At 41.2% G+C, this 19,117-nt stretch overlaps 1 protein-coding gene across 1 annotated transcript in view; it reads left to right on the top strand.

Moving 5' to 3' along the window:
* Positions 1 to 13,716, top strand: part of LOC126428342 (histone-lysine N-methyltransferase 2C-like) — a 440,767-nt gene extending 427,051 nt beyond the window's left edge. Inside the window, exons 73-77 of the mRNA XM_050090275.1 lie at positions 1,922 to 2,213; positions 5,575 to 5,881; positions 10,161 to 10,290; positions 10,392 to 10,574; positions 11,158 to 13,716. Of these exons, the coding sequence (XP_049946232.1) occupies positions 1,922 to 2,213; positions 5,575 to 5,881; positions 10,161 to 10,290; positions 10,392 to 10,574; positions 11,158 to 11,250 (1,005 nt within the window). The 3' untranslated portion in view covers positions 11,251 to 13,716. The remainder of the gene's footprint in view (positions 1 to 1,921; positions 2,214 to 5,574; positions 5,882 to 10,160; positions 10,291 to 10,391; positions 10,575 to 11,157) is intronic.
* Positions 13,717 to 19,117: the final 5,401 nt, after the last annotated feature.

The following is a 19,117-nucleotide window of genomic DNA, read 5'->3' as shown; positions in this document are numbered from 1 at the left end:
TCGACACCACGAAACCCCACACTTTGCGAGGCTAATTACTAAGCGTCGTTGCCCGGTATCCCTGAGGTTCCGTCAGTGCGTCCGTGACACACCTTCCCACTTGCCACGCACCTGACGGTGTGTATCGTATCGCACCTCAGTCTGTGTGCCGGGGAATTGGGAAAGAACTGTCGGAGTGGACGGGGGAAAGGTGGAGTGTCGTGTAGGACACTCTTCGCCCGGTTCGTTCACTGAGGCCCGTCCGATGTGGGAGATGCTGCTAGCAGCTGTGCTACCACCGGCATAGCCCTCAGCTTCTCGCAGACACCTCTGCCCGTATGAACAGTGCTTCTGTGAGGTGGTGTTCCCCTACAGAGGGACCACAATCCACTCTAAATGCCTTGTCTGTAGAAAGTGCAGAACGAGGTAATCACTCGGCATTGCCACCGGGAAAAAAGTGAAGACACTGATATTGTCGAGGAAAGAGGTGCCGTATTTCTTCTTTTTCGCCATATTGTGCTTATGTGGATGGCAGATTGTCCCTGTAAGAATCAAACTTTATTCGAGCATTTTACACCACGAAGCGTAACAAAAGCTGAGCTGCTGCCGAGAATTGCATAACGGCGACTGTAAGACGACTCGAAGTTCATCTCCTCAGAATCTCGGGCAGACGTAATAAAAGCCAGTTCACTGTCTGTACCGGACAAACTTTGCTCGGCTCTGGCACTCGCTCCACTATGTAGCTCCTAGACACCGGGAACGGCGACAGTGTGATACGGTCTTACGAAAATACGGATTTAACATATTAACTTTTTTAACGCGTGAAAGATCTGTTACACTACAACTGACAACCAATAATTCTACGAGACGCGACCGAGTGAGCTGCGAGACGAAATGCCGACACAGTTTCCACAGCAGATGCCGATACTTCGGGCTGCTTTGGGATAAGACATTTTTGCCATTCTTTATATTCAGATGACTTTTCACTCCGCGAGTTCTTTCCCCGTGTTTACTCGGAGGGCCGACAGTGAGTGAGGCATTGCCGGGCCGAGGCAGGGTCGGAGCAGTCGTCCGGTAGGCAGTGTGCGGTGTTCTCGTGTCGGGTATCGGTCATCTCGTTTGTACCTGTGAAGAATGTCACAGTTTGAGCAGAAAGACCGACTACACGATTGAGATTCGTGACAGTAAGGACATTCTATCGTGTCGGTGGTTCAAAATTTATAACCGTCCATTGGATAGAGTAAAACGGAGAATATAATACGACACTGGGAGAATAGAATCTTCGAATGCCAGAGTAATTAAAAGTGTCCTCGATTCGAAAGCCAGTTCAAACGCCACAGTGCTTTACTCGGCACAGTCATATCGGACGTGGTACACCCTCGCCTCCTTCGGAGCTTCGAACTGATTTAACTGACGGGTCGTATCGGACCTACCCGTTAATGTGAAGTCGAACTCCGGTTAGACTCGACATTTTTCACACGGTCGAACACTTTCTGCAGGTGAAAAGAGTGGCGAGTGACAGAGAAAACACAGATTTACTGACGATCGAACTGTGGGTGTACAGATTCTTCACTCGGCACAATAATGCTACGGCAAGATGTGAAGTGAATTACTGAAAAGTGCAGAAAATTTGATGCAGAGACTGCTAACAGAAAATAAGTCAAAGTGATGAAGAAAATTAAAAGAAACAGTGCCTAAAATAATATATTTAAAATAAGAAACTGGCAATGCAAATGTAGAAATTGGACATAAAACGGGAGAAAGAAAGTGAGAGGAATGTGAAATGCAGTAAGCTCGTGAGGCTTAAAAGTTTTCCAGTACTCGCAAAATGAGCATCCTTTTTACGTTATATTTATTGTACAGTCTGCCAAATAGTGTAAACGTATTTCAAATTACACGGCCGCAGTAAATTGCACGCAGTGTGCACTTCCCTCGGTGGCAGGTGCGCTTCTACTGGAGCATGCGGGTGCCGAACAAGCGGTGCCGCTACGTGTGCAGTATCCACGACGTGGCGGGCCGGCCCGAGTTCCGCGTGCTGGTGCAGGAGCCGGCGCAGGACGACCTGGAGCTGCGCGACACGTCGCCGCGCGCCGTCTGGGCGCGCATCCTGGAGCCGCTGGCGGCGCTGCGGCGCCAGCAGGGCGGCGTGCAGCTCTTCCCCAAGTACCTGTCCGGCGAGGACCTGTTCGGCCTCACCGAGCCGGCCGTGGTACGCGTGCTCGAGAGCCTGCCCGGTGAGTACTTGCACATTCCTACGTTTAATTATCTCTTTACGAAATAATAACATTAGACGTAGTAACAAATGTACAATATTATCGTTACATTTAACATTTTGTCGAGAAATTTCATCGTTTGGTTTTTATCGGGTACGAGTAATGACTTTTGAGAGAAACGTATGGTAGCAATACAGTAGGAATTAAGTGTGGACAGTCTGTGAGAAGAGTTAAAAGTAATAGGGTAAGGTCAACAGATGAGATCGAGACGAGAGTACAGAAATATGTAGGGATGAGGAAAGTGTGGATAGTGTGCACGAGGTGCCGGTTACCTGTCAGACAGGAGGAGACTGGAGTATGCCGAGAAGGAAACTACTCTATTAACCTCCTCTCGAATGCGCTGTGGTATTGACAGAGACGTGAGTGACAGTGTAATACTCACTTTACCGGGAAAGTTTCTCAAGCAAAGGATTTTTATTTCTGAGTTTGCAATACTGTAAAGGAACGAGCGTCGTTTTTACGTTACCTCTTACGTGTGCGTCCTCGAAATTACACGGGGCCCACTTCCACTCGAACTCACTAGGTGGCAGGGGTGCGCTTAGCGACGCACTGTTTGGGTTCTCGGCCCGTTAGTTGCAGTGACACGAAGGATACGATTGTGAGCAAAGAGTAAATATCGAGTTGTGTGTTACACTCGGGAAAATCCCTAGAGAAATGTGGTCGGTGATTAACAGAGCATTGCAGGCGAGGCTCTTTTGAGAAGTGGTGTTTTCGAGTGGGACAGACGATTTTTTGAAGGCAGAAATTCGGTGCGAGACGATCCCGGAGCAGATCGCCGGTCTGCAGCTTCTGCCGATATGAACGTAGAGTACGCAGGGCAGTTAGTTACTGTGAGAAGACTGTCGTGTAACTGTGCGTGTGATATCGGAGCTTAATTTGAATCGCGATGTACACAAAAATTTATGGAAATGGAAATTTAATGCAAAACTCGTCCCTCACACACTAGCAGATGAACAGAAAGAGCAAAGATGAATAATTTTTGCTGAACTACTGGATAGAGCCAGACGCGATCCCGTAATTTGTCTGATCCCACAGTTCTGTCAAGATTATTTCTGGGGATCAAAGTCGGTGCTACCAGTACGACCCTCACACGAAGTGTCAAAGTGGTGCACGGTCGAGTCCCGGATTGCCAGCTCCGAAGAAAGTCAAACGACAACCTTCGAGAACGTAGAGCCTCTGATAGTAAAGGATTAGTTCACCACGAGTTTGCTCTTCCAGATCGAACAGTGAACCGAACTCTCTACATCAAAGTCTTGAAATGTTTGTGACAAGCAATTTGATGTTGCTACCCTGATTTGTGACATTCTGAGGACTGGTTCTTACGGCAGGACAATGTTAGACCCCATACTGCATTATCTGTTACAGAGTATCTCGCCAGACATCCTATTATTGCCATCCCACACCCGCCATATTCGCCAGACTTTTCACCTTGCGATTTTTTTCTTGTTTCCTCTTGTGGAAAGGTGACAAAAAGAAAAGCTTCATTGAGGTCCCAAATGAACTAACAATCATTGAAGTTGAAAATTTCCTTCCTCAGTTCCAAGACCTTCAGAAACATTTGTAATTGTGTATAGGTAGCGAAGGGGACTACTTTGGTAGGAGATAGGATCATCACATGGTAAGTGCAATTTTCTGTTATTATTATTATTATTATTATTATTATTATTATTATTTAAAAAAGAAACCTGTCCTGCAACTTTTCTGATAAAGGAAGTATGTTCGGAGTCGAATAGCGGAAATGGAGAAGAAGATGGAGGATTTAGTGTATTTGTAGGTGCAGCCAAAAACCTCAACACATCATATCTTGAACTGAAGTTATAAAAGGATAGGTATTCCATAAGTGAAGAGAGATATTGAGAACACTAGCAACTACAAAATGAACAGCAAAAACAAAGCATGTGAAATGACTTTATCAGTCTTGTCCCATCCACTCTGACTGAACGTGAAGTGATTGACCGTACTAAATTACAGTAGTAAAAATTTGTCGTGACTTCAGTCCAGACTATATTTTATTTTTATTTTAGGTCAAAATAGTTTACTAAATGTTCGTATAGCATGTATACAAAATTGAGGAAGACAGTAATTGTAGTATTAATAAAAGAGTCCACTGTTCTTTTCCATTCCTTTTAAAGATGACATCAGACAGGTGCCACCTTCTATCAATGACACAGTTTTGTAACTTCTACAGATAATAGAGATTAGTCACACCAAACTGTTTAACTGCATTACTTACCAGTACACTGATAATATGAAACTTGTGCAGAATGGTAACTGGATAGCCCAGAAAATAGCTCTCGGGAACATAGTAAATATTTCTGTGTCTCTACCCGAGATTATGCATAGGAACCTAGTTGACACAGAAATATTTGTATTCTGTTATATATGTTTATGTTACTGATATCGCCAGGAAGTTTATTGACAGACACATAATTTTAAAGTCATAAACACACAAATCTGTTGAATGTGTAATTCAAATCTGACATACACTAGCGTGCCAAAATTGAACAAAATTCAGAAATAAGAGCACAGTCCACAAATGGAACTGATATGTGTCTTCCGTGACAACCCGGCAATACAGGATACTTGCTTGCCCGTAGCTGGAATGTACGCTAACCCGTGAAAGGCGGGAACGTTTTTAGCCACAGCTGAGGCTGGTGGCCCAATTCCCGGGATACTCCACGTGGCATATATATTCGACTGCCAGAGTGGCTCGTGCGTTGTTACCTTGTGTAGAGAAAATCTGGAGGAGTAACACCTTTGGAAGGTCAGCATCGTGTGTGCTCAGTCATTTTCTACGGAATAATTGTTATACGTGTTCTATTACAGTGTCTGGTCCTCATTCTGTGGTAGGCACATTGGACAATATATATTTGAAACTGGAGTTATCGTGCTGCACTAATTAACACCGTGTGGTTCAGTTGCACTGAAAATGCTCTTAGTGTCTCTCAGATTGGATGGGATTGAGCTACTGCAATACATTCTTTAAAAGACAGTTTCATTATATTTTAGTTTTTATTGTAATTAGAAACGTAAAGATAAACTGCCCATACTGAAAGGAATACCGTATTGTTGTCAGTCATTGTTTCCTTTAATTCTCTTGAGATGCTGTGACATTCTGTCATTATGTGTAAAATATTAAAGATAAGTATTCTTTTACTGTTTGAAGTTACACAAAGTTCAATAATCGCTACAAAGTTCGTTTGTCTCTGTCAGATTTTTGCAACAGTAGTGTCCCATTAGTGAAGCTGTCCACAGTTTAACTCTTTCCTCATCTTCGTCAAACTACTGCAATTTTATCCTACTCCCGTGATGTGTGTGGTAGGTGTGGAGACACTGACGGACTACCGCTTCAAGTACGGGCGCAACCCGCTGCTGGAATTGCCGCTGGCCGTCAACCCGTCGGGCTGCGCACGAACCGAGCCCAGGGCGCGTGGCCAGCTGCCGTGGAAGCGGCCGCACACGCAGCGGACGTCGACGCTCAACCGCAATGCGCCCTTCGTCCCCGCCCTCACGTACGGTGGCATCCAGGGGGAGGCGGCGTGCCCCTACTCGAAGCAATTTGTCCACTCCAAGAGTTCCCAGTACAAGAAGATGAAGCAGGAGTGGAGGAACAATGTGTACCTGGCCAGGTAACTAGAGAGCTGCAGTAGCGAGTGGGTTGACGTGTTTCACTGTGTCTTTACAAAAATTTGACTGAATTGTGATCTTCTGCAGTCTGTGAAGAGGAAAAAGTGAACTGTCGGTTAGAATTATTACATAGTGTGTAAGCTTCATTTTAATCTTCCTGGGATGACAATTGTCAGTTCACTTTTACAATAACCTGTTTTAGCAGCAGATTGCAGCCACCTCCGGATCAGTGTCAGATCTGAGAAAGCCTCGTAACGCGGAACGGAAAAGACCGGTCGATCGTGACACGTATCGGTCATTGTCCACACAAAATTAAGAAAACACCTACGTCCCAGAGTCGTCTACTATTGTGCTGTCTGTCAGTCACTCCACAAATTGTAGCTAGTAAATTTGCTCCCGGTCTCAATACTACACTGTCAAATCGGCACTTTAATATTTTCATTCGAGACCGCTACGTTACTGTGGACTATTAGTGCAGCCGTAATACGCCCGGCTCGAAAATGAACTCTTTAGTTTGAAACCGACTTAATAAAATGCAGCTGTGACGGAATTTTAATAAAGAATTTGTTATCAAAGTTGCCGGTCCTGCCCCGACTTCATATTAGAAATACTTACATCGCCCAGCTGGCAGAGGCAGCAGTGTGCGCGAAAATTCTATCTCGCTTCAAATTACGACAGCGTCCACACGACAGGTGGGTCCGAGTGACCTGCACCTCCTTTCCGACCCGACTCTCATTCCTTCCTCAGAAAGAAACCTAACCATTCCGAAAACTGCTCCTATCCCCCACCCCGACCCCCTCTCCTCTCCCACCACAGACAGGACTTTCAATTTCAACTCCTCGGAAGACAGTTCAAAAACTATTTAGTCATTTGTGTACACGAGCTTAGACCCGGTATTCCTGTGACGACACTTACGAAGTTCAGTACCTGCTGCACGAGTCGGCTCACCATCACGACGGTGTCGGCTCGGCCACTCTACTGTTGTGCGCACCAGGGGAAAAGAGAGAGTAGTACTTGTGACGGCTATCTGGAAATGAGTCAAGAGTTGAAATGTTATGACAGCCTGTGTACAAAATATGGAAACAGATCTGTCCTGCGTATAAATGTGTACCAGTTGACTGAAAAATTATGCAGCTCAGATGTCTAGAATAACGTTAGTTGTCTATTGTCACACACAATTATTGCAGCTCTTTCGGTATAACGACCAAAACCGGAGCATCTGCCACACGTCGCTTATTGCCTTGTCCTTTAAAATTCTTGTACTCTGTAATTACTGCACTGTCTTTACAATGCACATTGCAGGATTCTTAACTTTATAATATTGTATAATTTAGAAGAAAGCTCTCGTATTGTCAGAATTTTGCAACAGGTGAAATATCGACAGAGCTGACGGAACAAAATGTGCCGCCTACTGAACTGTAGACACACCTCCTGCAGCCTGAAGGCACATATTATTTCCTATTTTAATGAAAGTCTGTTTCTGTTCTTCTGCATGCATAAATTAGCACTTAAAAAAAAAAAGAAATTGCAGATGGTATAATATTTGATACCTGGGGTCTCAGCTATTAAAATATTATACTTGAAAGTAAAAACACATTATGTTCTTACTTTGCAAATTTAAGCTTCAACTTGAGCTAATGTAGTTTTTTGATTACATGTTGTGAAACTTCAAGAAACAGTTGTATTCACTTGTGCTGCATAAAAATACCTTGCATTCTGTACAATGAATGAAGGTGAACATACATTTGGATCTGACTCCTGGTGAGAACTTCTCATCTCTAGCAAGTGTAAAGTGTTTGATGACCTAAATTGAACTGGTGGCAGTGCCTGCAGTTCTCTCGGACATTCGGCCTCTCGCCATCCGTCGTCCTTTTCCGAGCTGTTCTCATTTTGTTCGGTGGGCCTCTTGTAGTAGATCATATTTTGAGCAATATTGAGTTTAAATGAGTAATTATATCCATTCTTGCTCGTTTACTTTGGGTAGCATCCTGTCTGTATTCTAGCCGTGCAGCAGCTATGGCAAAGTCCACAAATGATATATTATTCTTGCTGTCCTTTTTTTTTTTTTTTTTTTTTTTTTTCATTGCATACTTCACTACAACCCTGTCAAATATATCTACTCCACACATAAAGGCGTTTTACTGGTTAATAGTGTTTGGCCTATATATACTCACACGTTTTGCATCCAGAACGGAATTTTCACTCTCCGGCGGACTGCACGCCGATACGAGGCTTACTGGCAGATTAAAACTGTGTGCCGGGACCGAGACTCGAACTCGGGACCTATGCCTTTTGTGGGCAAGTGCTCTACTGGCAGAATTAGGGCTGTGAGTCGTGCTCGGGTAGCTCAGGTGTTAGAGCTCTTGCCCGTGAAAGGCAAAGGTCACGAATTCGAGTCTCGGTCCTACCGCAGTTCTAATCGTCCAGGAAATTTTATGTTTTGCATCCTCCTTCAACCAATGCTGAACCTGTAGTTCTGGTTCAACACTGTAAGTGGATGAAGCGAAAAAATTTGGTTTGTTGTCAAACCATTTTATGATAGATATGTTATCATCATTCCTTACCTCCTAATCAGAAGAATCCCTGCCTTCCTTTCTCACCTCAGTGTTTGCTTCCAGCTGAACAGATTGCCCTTCGCTTCAGGAGGAACAGACACGAGTTACTTCAAACCTAGAGATGAGATAAAAATACTGTGAAAATAAGATGGAGTCATATTACATATATTTTTATATATGCATTTTGAATTTGGGAATTAACTGTAATTTTAATCACCTTAGAGTGAGCATTTCAAAGAGATAGTTAAAACGGAACGGTCACGTGAGTTATCGAGGATTGGCCACAATCTTGGAAAATTTGTTTCTCTCTCTTGGAACGAGATTTGGTGACTCTTTCTCCTTTAAAACTGTGAAAATTTGCTCAAGAAATCTATAAAATCAGGAAGACGTGGATTGTCTAGTCAGTAATTACTTTCAGGAGGCACAATTTCAGTACTTCGTATGGCAAATTTAAAAGTGAAAAAAAAACTATGCACGTCTCTCAGAACTATTAGTTAGGAATAGAATGGGGATTTGGGAAATGAGGAGCATGTCACTTGAGGCCAGGATGAGAGGGAAGATGAAGGCAGCCAGGATAGATAAAGGAAGAGCAGTGAGACACGAAATGAATAGTGCAATTAAAAACTGAAAAGAAGACGAGGGAAAACAATGACTTAACAGATGCAGAGGACATAGACACTAAAAAAAGAATGAAGACAGTGTGGTTTCAAAAGTTGTTCGAGAAATTAGATTTCCAAGTTGCAAGTATTCACTTCACAGTGTTTTATACAGGAATTACTGTCTGAGGATATCGACAGATGTACCTCGTGGGCAGGCAGCAACCGGTAGTCGAGTGCCCGATGCTGCAACGGCAGGCGGGACATTCGATTCTCCCTGAACTCGAAGACGAGATTTTGTCTTCGGGCACATCCTCGAGTCCTGACACCCGTTCGGATGTAATCACGGCATACAGTGTGTTAATTGCAGTCGGCCGGTTTTGTGAGTGGGGAGCAAAGAAAGTGAGCCTGGATTGCCAAAGGACGAGAAGCTGTGTGAGGGGAACGAACCAGACACGGCCACTGTGGCATAAACTTCACGCTTCAAGCAGGAGTTAAAGAAAGAAAACTTAAGTACTTTTTGTAAAATGACGGTTTACTAAAGATCTTAACTGCAGCAATTACATACAGTCATTGCAAGGAAAAGAAGTGGTATGAAATACAGTGTAGTGTGACAACTAACACGGAAGCTGACAGTGCTGCCTCACACAGTAGACACATACTGTCGGCTACGTAGTATCAGCTGCAGCAGAAAACAAATTACCACCAGTTGAAGCCTTTCGACTTATACCAGCTTGTACTAATTTGGGCATAGGCAATGGATTGAGCAACTGAAAGATGATGCACTGTAAAATCATAAGGAAAGAACTGACAGTTCTGAAACCTAGAATTAGTATTATTACTTTTAAATGGATCTATCAGCAGTATTGGAATTTTACCTCCTAGAAGCAAGCACTGACCAGCCATTCATCTTTTTGTGACTCATTCTCTGTTCATTAACTGCAAATTTTATCTCCTGTGGTAAGGACCAGTGTCATTATGCAAACTTCTAAACTTTTATGACTGTTTTGTGGATTTAATATTCTGTAGTTTGCTCAGCAAAGATGGAGAAAAGATTGCAAATTTCAGTGTGAATCTATTTTCATTTTTGCAGTTGTCAAGCATTAAATGTGTCACCTGTCAATTTTCAGGTCCAAAATACAAGGGTTAGGTCTTTACGCAGCACGAGACCTGGAGAGACACACGATGGTCATAGAGTATATCGGGGAAGTAATCCGCACCGAATTGTCTGAAGTTCGTGAAAAACTGTACGAAGCGAAGGTAAGTACTGTCTGAGTATAAGTCGGATAAAACTGCACCGCTTACTTTTATTTGCAGAGCAGTAGAATAGACACAGTAATTTTGCCCCCTCTTCTGTGCAGAATCGAGGTATATACATGTTCCGCCTGGACGAAGACCGTGTGGTGGACGCTACCCTGTCGGGTGGCCTCGCTCGGTACATTAACCACTCATGTAACCCCAACTGCGTGGCGGAGACTGTAGAGGTGGAGAGGGACCTCCGCATCATCATTTTTGCCAAGCGACGCATATCACGTGGTGAAGAGGTATGTTGGGTTTTGAACTGGTTACAAAATAAACTGGCAGAAAAGCTTCGGTTCTCTTCTCTCGGGGGGGGCCAAAGTTGAGGAAATGTCTCGTCTGTCTGTAGTGCTGTGACACAGGAAAATTTTATATTGTATAGTGTGTGTGAAGTGACATTGTTATCATTTTGAATTCCAAATATAACTTACCAACATTTCATCGACTCGTACAAATGCTTTCACGAAGAAGTAATAGGGGTGACCGCGCAGTAAGAAAAGTTGGCACGTAATCTTCTAACTGTAATTAAATCACCTAATGGTTTTATTTCCAGCAGAAAGATGGGTAATGGTACTGCAAAATTTTTATTTAGTAAAGCTATTCTCTTTTTTGCAAGAAACGACATAAGTAGTTTTTTAATACTGTAGCAGATACAGCAGAGTGATTCACAGTATATAACACATTTAATACTGCAACAAGTTTCAAAACACCCTTTTTTGTATAATATTGTAAAGCATTAACCTGTCTCTGTGTCTAGTCTTTACAATTTTTCATTACCAGTTTTAACAGACGATTCACCAGTTTTCTAAATGCAGTTTGCTTTTGCAGCTGGCGTACGACTACAAGTTCGACATCGAAGACGACCAGCACAAGATACCGTGCAATTGCGGGGCTCCCAACTGCCGTAAGTGGATGAACTGAGCCGGCCGCCACTTCCGGAAGGAGCGACCGCCGAGTACCCGATCGCCTCTCCGAGTGGGACACCGGTCGCGTCGTAGTGCGTACCCGGGTGTCGTGGGGTCGCTTACAAAATGTACCCTAGTTCGAGAGGTTACCTGCGGTGTGGTGCCGTAAGGACTTAATCTGATGCCTTAACAATTTTGTTGCCTTATATTACACACTGGGAGAACTGACAGCTCGAAGTTACATCCTCCCTCTCAAAGTACACGCTAAGGTCCGTTATTTCTTCGGTTAAATGTGCGGTCCAGGAGAGAACACCTCGATGCACGTGTGAGAGGAGGAATGTAAAACTGACAATACTTTTAAGAGTGCCTGCGTCAGCCAGATTCCCGAGTAAAATCGGGATCACGTACTCGTAGTAGGTCGGTACACGGGTAACTGATTAACTCACTTCACCGACCCGCCTTATACAACAATAATTGTATGAAATTTATTTTGAGAAATTTAGGTAACTGCCGTTCAGAAGTGACCTTTGACAAACAATATTTGTGTCATTAGATTGTGGTGACGGACATCTTGTGAATGCAATCTGAATGACACCGTGTTTTCAGCTGGGGAGTTGTGGTGGAAAGCTACTTTGGGGCCGGACTGTAGCACAGTCATTTTCTTGTATTGGAGAGACCTCACTTTGGCACCTGGTGTTACTGTTTTCCTTTAGAGTGCTCATTGTGTGGCTAGTATGATCACTTGTTCTGCAGAGTGTTTTGTACCGCAGTTTTCTTTTTAATGTGATGTTTACAGAGAGCCATTTGGCAGTTTGTGCACTGCACGTGTTACTCGTGACTGTGAAACTGGCATATCTCCGATAGTGTGTGCATCATTTCTCGTAGGTGTGTGCTGCCAGTTTAAGATTCTCTTCTGTAGCTCGAAAGGTGTTCGTTTGTTAGAATAGTGTAACCGGTCACACGCATTTTGTTACAAACCGCTCGACTGTATTTTTACAGTGTCATTTAGTGACAACAGTGCCTGCTGAAGAGATGAGGTGGTCTTTTTAATTATTATCTAAATGATTCCATTGGTTGTGTTTAAAACTATTTCAAATGGGCGTTTTATCAAAAGAATTTTATGTGTATACGTTTCTGTTGTACACGTATGTAATATGGAAGTTAGGAAATTTCAGGGTTGAGCATTGGTGTGTGATGTATTAAAGTAAGAGTAAGTGTATATTGAGAAATGCCTTAAATATGGCTACTTTACCAGAGAACAAATTGTGAATATGTATAATTTTTTTAGTGTATAGTATAAATTGCTTGATAGAAGCTAATAGCCAAAGTTTTTGAAAGATGTTAATTTTTCCTAGCAAACAATCTTTGAGAGATTTGTTATGGTGCAATATTATGGTATGTAATAGCTATTGAGATCACAGATGCTTATTCTTTACTTTTAGAAATGTCAAGGGCTATCCACCGCAGATTTCAGTTTGTCATCATGTAGTCTTAATTTTGTGTGCACGGCTCTTTTACAATTTTTAAGAAAGAAATGTCTGTATTCTGTACTAAATGATTTAATTTCAAGATTATTTTTTTAACAATCACAATTTTTGTACACATGTGTTTTTTTACTAAAAATAGATGCCCGTTACTCAATACCGACTGTGCGTGTGCACAAAAATGTGTACAAAAACGGCCAGTGTGTAACTCTGTTCGTGTAGTGTGAGCAGTGTTTGAGAAATCTCTCATCACTGGCAAAACCGGCAGAGAACGATGTGCTGCAAACAGTCAGATTTTACTAGCTAATGGTAGCTGCCTGCTAAGTGGACGTGATAGCCTCACTCTACGAGGTATCGTTACAGATGTTCACAGTGTATTTGAGAGTTGTGAATAGTTTTTTCTATAGGCAGCAGTTTTTTATTTTGTACGATTGTAATTTTTGATCCGGTGCCCGAGTGATTTAATATTTGACCAGTAGCTGAATAATTATTGCTGCGGAAGATTTCACTTATTCCTACTGACCGTGTCATTTGGTTCTCAGTGCAATTAACAGTGAAATATTGTAGGGCTCTTTTAAATTGAAGTAAAAACCCTTACTTCCATTTGGTTTTTTAAAATTTTACTGAATGGCACCAGTTGAAATTTTAAATACTGGCCAAATGTGTATCTGATTCAATAATCTTGGAAGTAAATCATTTGTGTTAACAGTTTTTCAAATGCTCGCACCTTCCACAGAATGGTGTACGACACATGTTTCGTGAAATGTCAGTTGTGGAGAAACTGTGAAGACTTATGCAATGATGACACCATAGTTACCCAGTTCTTTGACAGTTATATTGTGAGTTCTTATATTTGTCTTGTCTTTTTTTGTAAATATGAAACTTTTGTATGATAATTTTCACCATGTAAGCATATGCAAGTGATTTGATTGAAGTGTCCACATTTTTGTTTAGTGTGAAAATTGTTGGAATGATGAATATATGATTGAAATGAGTAATTTGGTGTTCGTATTGTTATACTCCTTTTGCCAAAGTATTTCATTTGGTGCTATAGGTGGGCTGGGTGTCACATTTATTGATCTCTGAAGTGGAGTACTCCCACAGGAAGTACTGAAAATTGAGCTTCTAGTACTGTAACATTTTGACATATCTATAGCACTTGGCATGTTATTAGTGATGTATGGTTATTGTACTGAATGGCATGTTATTGATGGCTACAGTATATACCCACTGCATGCCTGAAGCAATATTAATTTTAATTCAAAATAGAGAAACTTGGTCAGACAATAAACTTTTTACTAATTAATACTCTGTAATTTACAACATAAAAATTAAAAGAGCAGCTCAAATGCACACACTGCAGTTCACATCTCAAGATGGAGCTGTATGCACCGGGTTTCATACTGCCAGACATATCTGCAGATGAGAAGATTGCTTTGCGGTAAAGTACTGGCATTTTGTCACATGAAATTGGCACTCGTCAAACTGTTGTATGTACTCTAACATATCTCTTATTTAACTCTTGACGAAAATTACAGTTTTGCATTTCTTGATGTTTCGTCCTTACCTTCTGAATAAATAAGGAAGAATTGGTACATTGTCAATAATTTTAAGTTGATGTTCTCATCTATACGATAATTATCTTAAGGTCCCTGGTATCATTCCCTGCAGCAATTTACTCTGGTGAGCCCTTGTTTGTGAGTAATATACGCAACAAAAATTATTAATTTTGCGTAATTCTTTAGAACTTTAAAAATGATAACAGTGCATGGAGCGGCATTGTGGTGTAGTCATTAAAGTACATTCTTGATTGTGGATTCAACTCTCATAAGGTGCTTAAATTTTTTATTTTCAAATCTTTATTGAAATAATAGTAATAATAATAATTATTATTATTATTATTGTTTCATTAATTTGTTAAAAATACGATTTTTTAAAAATTTCTATTCCTTTGTCACATCCTTTTAATCCATGTGTTAACTATTTCGTTTACTCTTATTTTCTCCTGGAAAAAGGAGTATTGGAATCTTTGTGTGTGCGATTTTATATATTTTTTTTTATCTGTCATAATAGTTAAACGTCTGAAAATGCTGATGTATCAGTTAAAAACAAAAGACAAAGTAGTCTCTCTTTATATTGACTGTGCAGTGGTGTCGAAAATGTATTTTTTGTTACAAGATGTACATTTTTCAGATGCTGCTCATCATAAAAACATTCAACCGTCATACAAACATTGGAAACATAAATTATAGTTGTGCTATGGACAAAATAATGCAGATCAGGATTTAAACAAAATAAGGGATTACAAAAGAACTAAATTCAAGCAACATCAGAAATAGAAATAATGAACACAGTAACATGGCGGAAAGTATAAAATCACAAAATGGGAAAAAAATAAATCAAAGTCAATACATAAAAATAACCAAAATCACTTGCACAAAGATTCCAAACAAAAAAGAAAGATTGGAAGACAAGATAAGACAATTTTGTTAATAGTTAATATGATGAAACAAGTGACAAAGGATTAGAAATTAAAAATTTACATTTAAACCAATTAACTGAACAACAGTAATGAAGAAAAGCATTTTGATAAAGACATGAAAATAAACATTTAAAGCACCTGACGAGGTTTAAACTCACAACCTGGCAGTAAGAATCTCACTGTAAAGTACACTGTTTATTGTTGTGCCCCTTTCTCAATAATCAATAATATTCCAGTACTGGACCTTTTGCGTCCCAAAAAACCGTAAGCATCAGTTTTCTTGTGGACGGTTGGGTCTTGAACTGTTACTTGCACAGTGAATTTGGATGTTTCCATTCCGTACTCTGCCGTTTACTCTACTCTCCTTCTCGTAATGACGGATCCGTGTTTTCGTCACCAGTAATGATCCTGTCTAAGATAGCGATCCAAATGTTTTTTGCAGATGTCCAAGCGCGTTTGTTTATGCAACTGTGTGAGATGTTTTGGGACCCATCTTGCACAAGCTTTATGAAACCCATGTCTGTTGTGGATGATTTTGTAGGCAGAACTGTGACTAATTTGCAGACGATGTGCCACTTTGTCAGTAGTTATTTGTCTGTCTAAGAGAATCATTTCATGTGAACGCTCAATGGTTTCTTCATTTGTGGCGGTAAACGGTCTTCCGGTCCCCTTCATCGTGCATAACACTTGTGCGACCGTTTCGGAATTTTTCAATCCATTTGTAAACACTCCATTGTGGCAAAACACTGTTCCCGTACTGTACCGAAAGTCTTCGATGAATTTCTGACCACAAAAAATGGATCACTGAACGTTGCTCTTCTTTGGTGCAAATAGACAGTGGAGCAGCCATGATTATCAGCACGGCAGTGATAACGAAACTAACCTAGCAGCTTGAAAACTGCAAAGGTATAACAACAAATAAACAAAGCATGCTTCATCAATGTATAATGACAGTACTACCAAAATAAACAAAAATATAACTGAATTATGGATAATAATTTACTTACCCTCGATCTTGCTGTTCGTTGTTCAGTTGTTACTTCTTTTCGTTGTTGGCACAGTTTTTTCAATGGGATGCACTGCTTGCAAAATGACTTCAGAGTTAATACCCATGTCCCCTCCCCCCTCCTCAATATACATTATTAAATAAAATGTAGTAGACCCTGTTTCACTTTCCACATTTTATTGATAATCATCTCTGATAATGACATACACTTAACAAGAGCTCCAGAATACAATATACTACATGAATATGCTCCACACAATACTATTTGCTAGCAAGAAACTGACTCACTCAAGGATAGTAATCACGACTTCAACACTTTCGCAAGCCTCACGAAGTACCGTTAGCATAAACTCACTTTCTTTGCTACACTCGTACCCCCTCTGTAAGCTCCTGGCTTCTAGTGGTAGTTTGCTGCACAAGCTGTAGTCTCTGCTCATTGTGGAATGTAGCTTTTAATTGTGAAATGTGTGTTGTGCCTTTCAGGGGTTGTGAGAAGTACACGTACCACCAAATAATGCTTTAAAGGCCCGTGGGAAGTATGCTTGCTACTAAAGTATTGTTTCCATGAAACGTGGGAAGCATAATTACCACAGAATTAATATTTCTTTTTGTGGACAGCAGAAAGCATACTTATCACCAGTTTTGTGGTTTTACTGGGTTCATGGTAATGTGTCTTACTACCACTCAATGTTTCTGACATCTTGTGGTAGTACGTTGTACCAGGCACATAAAAACTGCTGCAGTCTGTTTCTGTTCATCATGGGGTCACTGCTATTGTCACTAGTTAAGCTGGAGCACTTTGCTTCATTTTTACGACAGGGAAGTGGTAAGCATTCTTACCACTGTAATTTACAGCTAAAAATTGTCGTGGGAAGTATACGCACCACTACAGGTTTTAGGAACGTCCAGCATGCTGGAATATCCGTATGCGCTATAACAGTTCATTTGCACTTCATAATAAGTACATATTTTTTATGTGGTTTCTGCATTTTTGGAAATACCATTTTTTGCCTGTCTGTTATGATGATTGAAAATGGGTCCCAGCCCGAAACTAGTCAGCGGGTAAAATAAAATTTGCAACTTTGATTGGTTTTTCGTTGTGCTGACCACAGATTTTGGTCATAAATCACAAAACGAAAATTATCAAAAAACTAAATGTTGTCTGTTGATCACAATTCTATTATGCTACCAAAAAAATTTAACTTAACAATGTGCCCACAACAGGTTTACAAAAGTAGTTCATTCATATTGCACATTTGTTTTGTTATATTGTAAATGTTTCAGTGCTCAGTAATATTAGTAACAATAATAATAATAATAATAATAATAACAAATGTAATTTTAACAATGACATTTTTTTAAAATTATATAAAAAAATAATAAATTTGCATAACATTCTCAAACAAACACAAATCAAGTATATATGGGATCTACATATATATTGACACCTGCAAGTTGGTTTAAACGAAAAAATAAAGTAAGTATGTGAAGCTTTGTTGGATCGTTTGTTATATAAAATAAACATATTGTGTTCTTTGCTAAATAGTTAAAGTATGTCATTGCCCAGTATAATTACAATATGCAAATAAGAATATCGGGACAACTACTACTGATCGGTAAGTACGTGGCCATTCACCTGTACAGAGACTGCTAGGGAACGAGAAACGACACCGCCTGAAATAATTTTCTTGCTATCAGCTACATTTTCGTGAGATGAAATGCACAGGTAGAATACACGGACAGTTGTTTTTATTACACAAGATAGTGAAGAAATGGCAGGTAACATTTTTAACTATTTGCTCACAAATGTCCATTAGTGTTATAGCACTATTAAACTGACAATGGTGATGTTTAAATGTGAAGGGCGGTTGCTCAAGTTGCTATATGTCACCATTTGAGTGAACTTGTGAGGTTGTTAACGGAGGCAGGTGCCAGCTGGGTATTAATCGGTGAGAGTGTTGTCCCATTACAAGGTTATCTAGGACAAGACTGCTGTCATTTAATATAATTATATAATTTACGCAACGTACCAGATGAACTTACAGTTTTTTTGCGTAAGGGGCATCTGAAGAAGCTGAGGAATATTTTTGTCAATCAGAAAATAAAGTGCTGGATAGAGACTGACAAATTCAGTAAGCAAGGAAACCTGAAACTCCCTGGCCGACTAAAATTGTGTGCCAGCTTGAGACTCGGATGGGGAACGACAAATGGGCATTATTGCAATAAATTTCTGTCTAGAGCTTTATTTGAATTAATAACTAGTTTAAAAAAAAAATATTGATCAAGATGTGTCTTTCTGAAATGGACAGAACACACACACACATTCACACAACTCGCACACACGTGACAACCAACTTCGGCTGTCGAGGCCAGACTGCGAGCGGCGGTGTGCGGTGGGAGAAGCGGTCTGCGCGGTTGGGGTAAAGAGGCTAGTGTGGAGAGGAGGGGGCATACACGGCCACAGTGGGTAGAGGATAGGGCAGCTAGGCGCTGTCGGGACTGGGAAAGGAGTGAAGTAAAAAGTCTATGGCTGCGTCAGTGGAACAGATGGCCGCTGGAGTGGGAACAGGGAAGGGGGTGGCGGGTGAAGAAAGTGACACTGGTGTCGCACGGACTGTGAAGCAGTCGTCGAAGTGAAGCACGTCGTGTCGGGCAGCGTGCTCGGCTGTTTCTCGGCCGCAGTTCGTCTGTGCGGACAGACAGCTCGTCGGACGCTGCGCGCGTAAAATGCGACACGGTGACTGCAGCTTAGCTTGCAGATCGCGTGACTGGTTTCGCAGGTAGCCCTGCCTCTTACGGGACAGGTGATGCTTACGACAGGACCGGAGTAGACGGAAGTGGGAGGATGTACGGGACTGGTCGTGCGTCGGTAGTCGAGTCGACTCGAGTCGATCCGTGACGGCTGCTGACT

This window comes from Schistocerca serialis, chromosome 12, assembly GCF_023864345.2.
Source record: "Schistocerca serialis cubense isolate TAMUIC-IGC-003099 chromosome 12, iqSchSeri2.2, whole genome shotgun sequence".
Classification (NCBI taxonomy): domain Eukaryota; kingdom Metazoa; phylum Arthropoda; class Insecta; order Orthoptera; family Acrididae; genus Schistocerca; species Schistocerca serialis.
This window is presented reverse-complemented; position numbering and strand designations above follow the sequence as displayed.